Source organism: Callorhinchus milii, unplaced genomic scaffold (assembly GCF_018977255.1).
Source record: "Callorhinchus milii isolate IMCB2004 unplaced genomic scaffold, IMCB_Cmil_1.0 Scaffold7, whole genome shotgun sequence".
NCBI classification, from domain to species: domain Eukaryota; kingdom Metazoa; phylum Chordata; class Chondrichthyes; order Chimaeriformes; family Callorhinchidae; genus Callorhinchus; species Callorhinchus milii.
In genome coordinates, this window is record NW_024704748.1 from 6,379,686 (window position 1) to 6,393,110 (window position 13,425).

The following is a 13,425-nucleotide window of genomic DNA, read 5'->3' on the forward strand; positions in this document are numbered from 1 at the left end:
GTCCACTGACCAAACCATCCAGAACCCAGAGCGAAGAGAAAGTAGTTGAAAACCAACAGTGGGGGAATGGGGACTGCACCGGGGAGGAGAAGCAATGATCATCTCTAGCGTTGGGGGGGGGAGGGTGTGTGTGGGGAGAAGTGTGGCTGTGTTGGTCCTAATTTGCGTTACATTTGCTGCCCTTTCAATCTCGTATTCTCCAGCTGACTTTACACCTAGTTTAGTGGAGGGGTGTGATGTATGAGGATGTGGTTTCTCGGTCATTGCTGTGCCTATAAAGTGCTGAAGCACTGAAGGAAAATGCAGAGACTCATCTCCGTAGCAGCATGTGGAAACAAAGGTTGAGGGATCCCACGGCTGGTAAGCTCTCCAACTCAGTTTTCTTGTGGTGGTAATTAAATACAGGGACTGCGGAGCTATAAATCAGGAGATGCAGTGAACTCAGAGTAAATCACAGGACAATTGCATTAAACTAATGTAGTGTAATTGGCTGGCAAAGGGGCACTAATCCCTCCCTTATGGTCCTGCATGTTCAAAATGTAATTACAATTATGAAAAAAAATGTACGGCTGCTGGTTGAGGGGAGGCAGAGAGGAGGCAGATGGTAGCCTGACTTCCTTCCCAGGCTGGCTCACAAGCAGGGTTTAAATGTAAACCACACTGCACCATCCAGTGATATCTCCACCCTAGGCGATATTCGCTCCGTGGCTGTGTATAGGACATTGGCTGCCGTTTTCTCCGACAAAAACGCAGTCACTACACTTCTCATTAACTCTTGTGAAATGCTTCCAGACGACCTTCCGACGTGAAAGGCACTGTATCAAATGGAAGGATTATCATTATTATTATTATTGTCACAGGAATCGCAGTTGTTATTGAGGTTATTTGTGGCTTTTGGCAGCTTTGCATGGAGTTTTGGCTGAACCGGGACTATCTCGGGGGTGGAAGCTTCACTTCCCTTCTCTTCTGGCAAGTGACGCTGGAGAGATTTTAAACAACCAGAGAATTTCGAGCACAATAGACCCATCGAACCTAGGCTGATGTGAGCTCTATCACTGGAGCTGTTCTCTCCAATCCCTGGTCACCTCTTACTCCATTAAATTGTGCCACCTTTACCTCTGGACCACCAGCGCACACCCAACCCCCAACTGTCTTCCAGTCCCAGCTTAAAACCTGCCTCTTTGATGGCCTCTGTGGTTATCTTCCTCTCCCCTTTCTCAGTGAATTGACTGTACTGGATTGACTGTAATCCCTCGGCACAGTATTGGAATTTCAATCTAGTGTTCAAAGTCCCGACGCAGGGCTTAAACCCACAAACGGATGACACAGAGGGAGAGCGCTACCCACTGAGCCAGGCTGACACCTTGGTTAAATACCCTGATGAGACTTTCTGTCCAGGTTCATACATGAACAGTCACCACTTGGGTGAGATACCAGAGAGCGCCCATGGAAACCTACTCAGGGGAGATAATGGGATACTAGTTTACAACAATAACAACTTGTATTTATTTAGTGTCTTTTACATGGGTAGTATCTCTGAGTTTGTAAAATTGAAAGCAACAAAGAGAGTGGGCTGCTATCCCAGGTTTGTCATCGCTAAAGCGCAGGGCGAGAGTGCAGTGACCACTCTACAACAAAGTCGTAAGACGGCGGGTGAGAGGCAAGATACATTTGACTGAAGCTGAAATTTTCAATGATATGATAATTACTTCACCCTATAACCCCTCACTCACCCAGGCTTTGCGCGAGAACATTTTGCAAACACATACAGAGTCACTACACTTGACAGGAACTGCTTCCGAAGCACTCTGAGATGCTTTGATGCTACAGGCAGCTGTATCAAATACAAGACACACTCAGTCATTGAGCTTTACAGTCTATCCTGTGAAGCGCTTTGGGACGTCCTCCTGGCTTGAAAGACTCTATACCAAATGCAATGATTATTATTATAATTTGAGCTCTTTTGTGGAGGACAACAGGAAATCTGGCCGCTCAGAAAACAGGTGCTTGCAGCATTATAGTGATTTTGATGGCAATGTGTTGAGGGACAAGGTTAAGTGTGGAAGACTATGTTAGACAGCTATGAATGGGTTAGTTATTGGTACTGTTCAGGCAATAGCTTCATTCTGCAAGGACTTACAAGGGGAAGCTGTCAGGAGGAAATATGGCGTCTGCTTTTAAATGGAGCATTCAAATCACACTTGGGATCAATTTTTTTTCCCCTGCCAAATTGAAATTGCTCCCCTGCTTTTGATTTTAATCCCATTTGTTGCTGCATTTTGCAAAGCGCACTCCTGGCACATCTTAACCAGACCTTAACAAAGAGAGAGAGGAGTTGCAATGGAAACATGACAATTATTGGATTGCCGTACAATCTGAATGGCTGTGTTACATTGGCAGCAGTTATCGAGTTTCAGTGAGCCAGTCTGGCCTCATGTGTCAACCTGGCTCAGTTGGTAGCACTCTCGCCTCTGAGTCACGGGTTGTGGGTTCAAGCCCCACGTTGGGACTTGAAACTCACATAGCGTAAGGTGACACAGCGATGCAGTGCTGGGGGTGTGTTGCATTGCTGTTGGTGCCATTCTCAGGTGAGATGTTAAACCAATCTGACTGTTCAGATGGACATTAAAGATTACATGTCATTAAAAGAGATCGAAAAGATTGCAAAGAGAGATTGAAAAGAGGCCCCTGTGTCCTGGCCAATCCCGCAGATTGGTAGCTGTGCACTTTACAGCATAGTAGGAGGTCAATGACGGCAGCCTAAGTGGAGAGGTAGTGAACTGTACAGGCGGTCAAGGAGAAGGATGGTGGGGCTTAATCCTGGATCATTCCTCCCTCAGATAATTGGTGGTTTGATAAGAGTCAATGGGGAGAAATTATCTCCACTGGTCGGTGATTCAGTGACTAAAGGACACCGATTCAAAATAGTTGCAATGGGGAAGAGATTAGGAAGATATTTTATGCACAGTGAGTTGTGACGTGGAATGTGAACCCAGGAGCAATGGTCAAGGCAGGATCCATATTAACCTTCAAGTGGGAGCCAACTAGATATCTACACCCGATTCATTTAAAGCGCTGCCCCGTGTGTAGTGCGCAATATAAATGCAAGTTGTTGTTGTCACAAACATGGGAGTGCAGCACTGCCAGCAACAACAGCAACTTGCATTTATATTGTGCCTTTTCACGTGAAATAGCGTCCTGGAGCGCTCGGACTCTCTCCACTCTCTGATTGGCAGGACACCATACTCCCACGAGTAGCTGCTGGTAGTCGGCACATTGCGAAGAGAATCATCACTTCCATTCGTAACCTTGTAAATAACGAGACCAAGCAACAGCAGTGATGCCACATATTGGAAGTGTAGTGAACTCCTGATAACGCAATCCTGGTTTAACTTATCACTTCACTTAAATTGCCATCCTGTCAATATCCCGGCCACAATTACAGGGTATTTATGTATTATACACGTTATTATGTATTATATACTACACATAACCTGCCATTCAGGATAACTCATCCTTTCCCCTTGGAGTGGTGAGCTATCAGGAGTTTATTGTACAATACTGGATGCACTTTTGATTAATCACAAGATGAACTGGGACTATCTTGTTGCAAAGTGCGTTATTGGATACACACAATCCATGATATTATTATTGTTGCCTAGAAAACACACAGTTACTATACTTCACAGTAACTCCCGTGAAGCACTGTCAGACATCCTCCCGGTATGAAAGGCATTGCTGTATCACATATGAAGATTATTATTATTATTTGGTTCCAAATACACAATTTGCAAACACTGACCAAATCAATCTAATGAATGGGACACCGTGCTTTTCTTTTCTCTCTCTGATTTAAGATCCCCCTCGAGACTTAAACTCAGAATCCAAGCTGCCTCTACTGAGCATACTCAGAGATGATATCCTTCGACTGAGACATTAAACCAAGGTTTCTTTTGCCTGTCCAGGTGGATATTAAACATCCCATGACACCATTCAAAATGAGAAGAGTTTCTCCTGGTGACCTGACCAACAATCCCCAGATAAAATTGGTCACTCACTTCATGGGTGTTTGTGAAATGTTGCTGTACCCAAATTGGCTGCCTGTACTCTTAGGAAATACACAGTCACTACACTTTACAAAACCCCCTGTGAAGCACTTTGCGACATTACAGGTGCTACATCAAATGAAAGGGTTATTTCATTGGTTGCCGCATTTGACCACAAATACACAGTCACTCTAGTCGATAGCAATTCCCAGTGAAGTCCTATGAGACGTTCCGTGCTCTTTATCAAAGGCAAAGATTGTTAATATTATTGTCTGATACGTCAGGAAAGTCGTTTCTGCAAGGTATGTAGTGGTTAAGAACCTGCTGACTTGGAAATCAGAGTCCTAATTGACATGCTGTCTGCAATTACAGTGACATATTGTCTAATCTGCTAATGGACAGAGCAGGTCAGTGAACTGGAGCTGCGGTAAATGCTGTGTTTCATACTGTGATGGCTATTTAGCATCATAATAGTCAGTCATTCTTGGCAAGGTTTACAGAGCGACTGTCGATAACATGGAGGCAACAGATCCATGACATTCAGCCACACATGGTGAGTATTGTGGGGATATGGGATTCATAGAAGAGGGACCTGACATATCACAGCACTGGGAAATAATCAGTCAAATGAAGATTAAAAGGTTATCGACTCACCCGGTATGTTGGGACCTCTTATCAGTTTTAAACGGGTTAGATTTTAACTCTTCAAAACAAGACCAATGGTACGCAACAATCATTCCTGCATGCTAAGCGCTTCTTAAATGAACAGGTACGGAAAAATAAACGGGTACAGGAAAAAATAAACAGCCTCTGGAAATAGCTGTAAAGGTTCAAGTCAGAAGCCGCTAACTGGAGGGAGGAGAGTGAGGTGTTGCGAGGGAGAAAGGCACTGATAGAGGACTGCATCTAACGTGGAGATTTTGACCATAGTGTACACGGTCACTCCACTTTACAGTATATCCTGTGAAGCGCTGTGAGACATCTTCCTGGTTGGCAGTTAAGTTCATTTGCTTGTTTCCATAATAACTCAATCCTGATCATTACCAAATCCCCGAAGGCAGTCAAAGATCATCCACCCGGGAGTTAGTATCAACTGACGATGTGAAGTGACTGTTACCAGCGCATTGTGTCTCACAGTGGAGTTCATTTCCTGCTCTTTGCCTCCACTTATTAGAAGCGTGCACTGAGCGATACATAACAGAGCGGGTTGCAGTGAAAAGGCTAATTGGATTGTAGAACGGCATTTGTAGTTTCAGTGAAGGGTCAGTTCATGATAGATTGAGGGAGCCCTGTAGTGTATTGTTTAGAGCACTCGCCTCGCAAACGAGAGGATCCAGATTCGATTCCTAGGCAGGGTGAAACCTCAGGCAAGTTTCCTTACTCTTCCTTTCGCCTCTGTTTAGCTAGCAGTAAATAGGTACCCGGTTGTTAGCCGATTGGTGGATCACTTTCCGGGGGTAATAATCCTTTCAAAAAAGTCAATAAAAATAATAATTTGGTCACTCAATCCATGACTCTTTGTGGGACACTGCTAATAATAATAGTCCTTGCATTTGATCCTGCGTCTTATTATGTCATCAAGAAGTCTCAAAGCGCTTCACAGAATATTTTGTAAACAAATTACATTTGTATAAGCACCATTCACGTCAGAAGGACGTCCCAAGGTGCTGGACAGTCAGGTATTTGGACCCGAGCTGGTGGTTGGGATTAGGAGGGGTGGGAGGTAAGGATAGGTGGGTGACCGAAGTCACGGTCAAAGAGGGTCTTGAGATAGGTCTTGAAGGAGGCAAGGGAAGGGGCGAGGCGGAGGGACTGTGGGATAGAGTTTCAGGGGGTGGGGGCAGAGAGGCTGAAGGCCCGCCTGGCAAGGTGGGGTACGCAAAGCAGGCTGGAGCCCGGTGAGCGGAAGGAACGGACAGGTTCCTGGAGGGTTAGGAGGTCATAGAGGTAGTTAAGTGGATTGATTGTATATTTTGTGGGCGAAACGCAGAAACCAATTGCGCACAGCAGTGATTCACGAACAGTTATGGATTGAATGATCAAATTATACACATATATATATTTTTGAGAGGGATTATCATCCTGGAAAGAGATCCTAACCTGTGAGAACAGTTGCTCCGGTGCAATAAAATGCAGTCTCTTTACAGGGACATTGTGCTCCATCAGCATGCCCTTAAGTGAAATCAGATTGCAAACTGGGACAAGACTTTATATCAGCAAATACGATCAATCCCAGGGTGTAAAACGCCATCCAGTTGCACTCACTTCATTCAAAGAGATTGCAATTGCACTTCACTGTGGTAAACTATGTGGCACGTAAAAATCAGCTTAATTAAAGCACTGATCATTTCCCTGAAAAGTGCAACGGGAAAGTAATTAATCTCTGCTGATGTTTAATGAGTAAGTCAGATCTGAGAAATGTATCCCTGTCCTTCCAACTACTTGAAGAAGTACTGTAGCCTATTATTGAGAGCACTCGCCTTGCAAGCGAGAGGACCTGGGTTTCATTCCTGGGCGGGGAGAAACATAAGGCAAGTTTCCTTACTCCACACGCCTCTGTAAACAGTAAGTAGGAACCCAGTTGCTAGTCGACTGGCAGATCGCTTTCCGTGGGTAATAATCCCTTCAACAAAACTCAACGACTGTTTGTGGAACACTGCTATGCGCAATTGGCTGCCATGTTTCGCCCACAAAATACAATACAATACAAAATTACATTTGTATAGCACCTTTCAGGTCGGGAGGACATCCCAAAATATACAGTCAATTCACTTTACAATATATTCTGTGAAGCGCTTTGCGATGTCTCAAAGACACGATTAGACTCTAAATCAAATGCAAGATCTATAATAGTTATTACCCTACTGCCTTGGGAGCTACAGGCAGGAAAGGAAGCTGCACTCATGGAATGGGGCTGTGTGTGCCTCTGTTTCCAAACTTTTCCCTTGAAAGCGACCTGCCTGAGCTTTGGCGAATCTGTCAACACAACTTGCAATTACACAAAACCATTGACATCGGAGAGCTTCTCGGAGCCCTTTGCAATGACAGGGTTGGACAGCGAGCAGGAGAGGAGACTAGGGAGAGGTGATCTTGGGCTCGGCCGAAGAGGTAGCTTTTAAGGTGAGACTTGAAACAGATGGAGAGTGATGAGCTCTGGATCTCTGAGTCAGAAGGTTGTGGATTCAAACCCCACAGCAGGACTGTGAGCTCATTACTAAAGATGACATTTCACCACGGTGCTGGGGAAGTGCTGCATTGCTAGAAGTGTCATCCTTTGGATGAGCCATTAAACTGAAGTCCTGCCTACTTGTCCAGGTGGACGTTAAAGATCCCAAAGCGTTATCAAAAAAGAGAACGGAATTTCTCCCGGTGTCCTGGTCAAAATTGATCATTCGCTCTGTGGCTCTTTGTGGGACATTGCTGTTTGCAAATCGACCGCTGAGTTTGCCTACAAAGTACACAGACATTACAGCTTTAAAATGTCCTCTTGACCTGAAAAGTGCCATATCAAATGGAAGGACTGTTATCAATCATTATTATCAATCCAAGTCAGAGTTAGACATGTTTTCAACCCTATAACCAAAGCCATAATGAGTTGGGATGGGGCAGTCATTAATGGGAGAGCCAAAGATCAATAATACCAAGTCAAAGATAGAAAGCGGCATTATCTAACCCTGAGAGAGTCTTTTCAATCTGAATATCCAACCATGGGTTGCAAGGGTCAGATCTAAAAGCTTTCCGCATCATTCCACGGACAGACATGATGGTCTAACAAAAAGGAGTTAAATAATTCAAATATTACTTGTTTGGGGGATTTGGTCATAAATTTGCTCATTTGGGTATCACTGACATGAGCTATTCATCAATCCATACACACATGAACTAATTCATCCTTGTATGAATTTGAAAGCGAATTCCAACAAGGAATTAAAATCAAATTCATCATCAAAGATGGTGCAAAATTCACCTCAGTCTGAATCATTGTCAGCCTGGCTCAGTTGGTAGCGTTCTCACCTCTGAGTCAGAAGGTGCTAGGTTCAAGCCCCAGAGTGAGACTTGGACCCATATAGTCTATCCGGACACGACAATACCCCCAGACAAAATTGGTCACTCACTCCAAGGCTATTTGTACAACACTGCGCAAATTGGCTATGGAGATCGCCCACAAAATACACACAGTCACACCATTTTACAATACAACCTGTAAAGCATCTTGGGATGTATCAACAACATAATAAGGTGCAATATCAAATGCAAATCCTCAGTGTACTGAGACACTTTCTTGCAAATAACTTTGTCAGTGTAAATGCTTGTCACGGGAAGTTTGGGGAGTATTTTATGAATGGACAGAAGAATTCATCCACAAATCAAGAACTCTGGTGGCCACTGTAACTGAACACCTTGCATAAAGCAGCTTCCAATGCACTTTCATTCGAACACGTATTCAATTGGACAGCGCTCTTTCAACCTGTCAATCGTATGGGTAGAACGTTATTCTGCAAAGAAAGGGATATCCTTCCGACGTGAAAGGAGCTATACATACATGTAATTTTGTTGTTGATTTTTGGGGAGAGGGAAAGTGGTTGAAGTGTTTAAAACAAGCAGTGTTTGGGATCGGGGGAACATGAGTTAAATGTGAAAGGAAGGACTTGATGGGCCAAATGGCAGCTGTGCCAGATGTGTTGGGATCAGAAGGGGCAGCATTTCAAACAGTCGCAACGAGTCGACCCTAATGTCTTGGGCTGGTCGATCTTGGTTAACTGCGTGACTTAACAGGAGCTTGAATTAATAATAATGTGCGGATTCAGAATCTCTGACTCGCAAATTTGTTTTGCTGAATACAGAAGCAAGTACATTTTGACTTTGGAAAAACTGAAATTCATTTTTTTCAGTTCTAACCAAGGTGACAGCCCCTAAGATGACCAGAGCTCACAAACACACACAGTTTGAGTGCTTCAGGGATAATAATAATATTTGATATAGCACCTTATCAGGTCTTTGAGACGTCTCAAAGCGCTTCACTCAATATATTGTAAAGTGGATTGACTGTGTGTTTGTGGGTGAAATGCAGCAGCACAAATAGTCGTGGATTGAGTGACTTTTTGGGGGATTTTTTGGGGGTGGGTTTATTACGCACGGAAAGCGATCCGCCAATTGATTAACAACCAGGTTCCGAATTACTGCTAGGTAAACAGGCGTGTGGAGTAACGAAAGTTCTTTAAGGTTTCACCCCGCCCGGGAATCGAATCCGGGACCCATTTGCTTGCGAGGTGAGTACACTAACCAGTACACTACGGAACTCCACATTCACTGTTATATAGACCCGTTGATGGGTAAAGAATCCAAGTGCATTCTATCGTAGGGAGAAAAGATGGAAGCTGGATCATGCGAAAGCTGTGATAGTGGGAGCTGCCTGTGCGTGTAAGAACAAAAACAAGTCTCCAGTGGAGCAATAAACCCATTGTTTCTTAAACCACATGAGCAACACAATAGGAACTAACTGGACATAATTGCTTTTACAGAGGTGGGCTAATACAGCTTTTTGCTCATTGGAAAGTGTCTCAGGATTAGAGCGATGTAATTAAAAACCACAGAGGGCATTAGAGAAAGTCATTTGCGCTGTGCATTGGGGTTCGCGCTGTTACTGACTAGCCGAATCGCTGCAGTGCTAAGTAGGGCTTCAAACCACACTTAAATAATTAACCGTAAAGGGACTAGCTGAGCTGGCTAACAAGTAAGTCACGTCAACCAACATGTGATGCCAATCCATTGCTCACGCTTGTTTTCATAACAAGTAGATGTGTTGCAGTGAAAGTCCTTGCAATTACAACTAACGGTGAGGTGAACGAGCACGTCTTTTGAACACAGGAACAGCAGGAGGCCATTCAGCCCATCGAGCCTGTTCTGCCAATTTATAAAATCGCGGCACACACTTAAACGTTTATTGATCTTGATGCTGCATTTATAATTCAATCTCACGCTAGACCTGTTATCGATTAGCTCGCTATTAATATTTTGTTAGGGAATAAATGACTGTAAATTTGCTGGTAATTTTTTTTTGCGTCAGCTAGCTTTTGCTAATCTCCCCGTGGCTTTGCTTCAGCCTCTACCCTTTGCTCTGCTGGGTGGGAAGGTGGGCTGGTTCCAGGGGTCTATCGTTGCCTCTGGTGTGTGGGAGAAGCATGCGTGGTGCTTCAAATAATAATAATAATCTTTGCATTTGATATAGCGCCTTTCACAACGTCGAGACCTCTCAATGCGCTTCACAGGATATTACTGAAAGTGTATTGACTGTGTATTTTGTGATGGAAACACAGCAGACAGTTGGGCACCACAATGTCCCACAAACAGCCACGAAGTGAGTGACCAATATTATTTGGGGGATTGTTTGCCAGGAAATCGGGACAGACACACTCTTCTCTCTTCGAATAGTGCAACGTGATTCCAAGTCCCGACTTGGGGATTGAACCCATAACCTTCAGACTCAGAGTAGTACCACTGCAACAGGCTGAGACAAGGCCAGCAGCCAAAAAAAAAGCACCAGGGCTATGGCAGTCTTGTATTATTAATAATAATAATCCTTGCATTTAATATAGTCATATCACGTTGTCGAAATGTCTCAAAGCACTTCACAGGATTTACTGTAAAGAGCAGTGACTGTGTATCTGTGGGCAAATGCAGCAGATAAATTGCACAAAGCGAGTTCCCACAAGCAGCCATGAAGTGAGTGACTCATTTTAGCTGGGAGACTGTTGGCCTGTCCATCCATTCTAGTGTCTCGGGAACAGTCCGGTCCGTGGTTCATTGGTTTCCCAGGGCAATGCTCAATCAGTGCTGGAAACTGATCAATTGGGGATTGGTAACAACATAAAGCAAACGCCTGGAATTCTAGCAAGGAGAATGCAGAGTAAAGGCTTCCTCTCCTCCATTCCCCGCGACTGGGTTCAAAAAACCAAGTGACACAGGTCACATGAAAGCAGACAAGAGACTGGCCTAAGAGAAAACATAATACATACACGAGGCACATGGGAATAGGAGGGGTGGAGGCTCGTTGGGAGTATAAACACCAGCATGGACCAGTAGGGCCAAAAGGACTGTTATCTTGCTGTAACCTTCTATGTAATTCTATTTATGTAAATCACAACAACAACAACAACAAAATTACATTGATACACACTGTTTATGTCAGAAGGACATCCATCCCAAGGCACTGGACAGTTAAGGGTTTGCATCTGAGCTGGGGGTTGGAATCAAGATGGGTGGAGGGCAAGGAGGGTAGCTGAAAGCAAATCAAAGAGGAAAGTCTTCAGAAGGGCCTTGAAGGAGGCAAGGGAGGTGGCGAGGCAGAGGCTTTCCCGGATGGAATTCCAGAGGGTAGGGACAGAAAAGCTACAGGCCCGACCGCTAATAAATAATTCACAGCCCAAAAGGAGGCCATTCGGCCCAGCGGGCCTAAACTGGCAGTACCTCGACCACTGGAGACAACCACGCCAATCCAAATTCCCTGTGTTGTCCCTCACGCTGTGTGACTGTGTCACACTTCCTCTACAAAGATTCATTATTTTTTAAACAAATGCTCTCACGATCTCAGCATCATTAACCACATGTGGGAACATTTTTCATATTCTAAAAGCCCAATACAAGAAAGTGTCTTTAACTCTTTCCTCTCCCCCCAACAAACACACAAACAAACACACACAAGCACCCACATTTCCCCCTTCCAACAAACACACACACGCAACACACCCTTAATTCTATCAGTAACAATCCTAAGGTTATTCTATTTGTTACTGATGTTCCAAGCAGCTGGAATAACTTTTCACTATACGTCCTCTCAATCGTTCAGATGCAATAATAAGGTACTCTTTGCATAAGGTTAAATAGGTCAATCTCTGAGATACGCACTGGCTGCCTTTTTATTGCAGAACATTACTGCTGACCTGATCAATACACTGAAAGCGTATTTTGCTCAACAGAGATGCTCAGATAAGGATCATATTTGCTTGCAATAAGTGATGCTTCGATTGAGCATGGAGTTAGTGAGAAAGATGGGGGGCTTTGAAACTAATATTTTTTCAAACAAGAAGATTAATGTTTATTTTGATCAGCCGGGTGGATGACACTCACAGAAAACCCATCTCCGTGCTTAAGACTCTTCAACCCAGTTTAAGACGACTGACACATAACAATCGGAGCAGGTTTGCAAACAGTTCTATATGAGGACCGTAATCTATCATTTTTTTCCGATTTAAAGTACGTTTCCCAATACAACAGCAGCAGCAACAAAAGTACATTTATATAGTCGGGAGGAAGCTCTCTCCTGTGTGGGTGCTATAACTGCTTCAGTGAGACATTTGAATACAGCAGGGTCAATACACAGCTAAAGTGGTGCTGTAAAACAGGCTGTGGACTTGATCGCATTTGCACTTGATCGCACCTTTCACATTGTATGGACGTCTTCATGACGGCGATGGGGATTAAAGGGGATTGAAGATTTCACAAAGGGACAGTCAGTCTTTTTTTTACCATGGAAGGAGGGAAAAACGAGCAGGAGACCAGAGTTGGAGAACGGAGGGCACGAGTGTGAGAATAGGGTTGGAGAAGATAGCAGAGTCTGAGACTCTGAAGGGATTTGACGAGCAGGACGAGGACCTTGAAGCCAGTCAGCTGGGTCACTAGGAGCCTTCTGGGGTCTTTTGTGGTGGATGAGGGAGAGGATACAGGGAGCGGAGGCTTGTGTGAGACGGAACTTGTGGGGGTGTGAAGCAGCGGAGGCCGGCAAGGAGAGTAGCGGAAAGCTAGGATGAGGGTTTCGGCTGCGTTGCCTGAGAGGGGGCGCGGGAGGAAATGCAGTGTAGTGAGTGACACTTGTGCAAAGAATTGTGAACCTCTGTGGTTATCAGAACATGCAATTGTGCTGCTACTTTGAAGCCTGATAAATTATACACGGAACCTCTTATTGTTGGGAGTTTTGCGAATCACACAACCTAGTAATATACAGTGACTACAACATGTGTTGCTAAGCTGTCTTACACAGGTGCCTGTGTACAAACAGAGCCATTTAGACATTAACCCTTATTGTTCCAGACATCAATTGCAGAGCATCCCGTGCCAAATCCTCCTGAGGGAGGATTCATTCACTTCTCCTTGCTAATGTGATGTTCCGATTACATGTTGCACACATCTCCCTGCTCTGTCCGTGTCCTGTCTCCTCCTCTTGCAAGGAGGCAACACAGGGACCCTCCGATCGGCAGTGATTTAATGTTCGCCTCAGTCAGTGCGATGCAATGCAATGAGCAAGACCAGAGGACAATGAGCCCGGGCTGGCCATGCCGTATTAAAGGCATATTAATAACATTGGGCCTGAGCCAATTAGCAA

The 13,425-nt window shown here is 44.5% G+C and overlaps 1 protein-coding gene across 1 annotated transcript in view; it reads left to right on the forward strand.

Annotated features, from left to right (window-relative positions):
- Positions 1–309: 309 nt before the first annotated feature.
- Positions 310–13,425, forward strand: part of LOC103185885 (rho GTPase-activating protein 22-like) — a 31,817-nt gene continuing 18,701 nt past the window's right edge. The window contains exon 1 of the mRNA XM_007904627.1: positions 310–360. Coding sequence (XP_007902818.1) covers positions 327–360 — 34 coding nt within the window. The 5' untranslated portion in view covers positions 310–326. The remainder of the gene's footprint in view (positions 361–13,425) is intronic.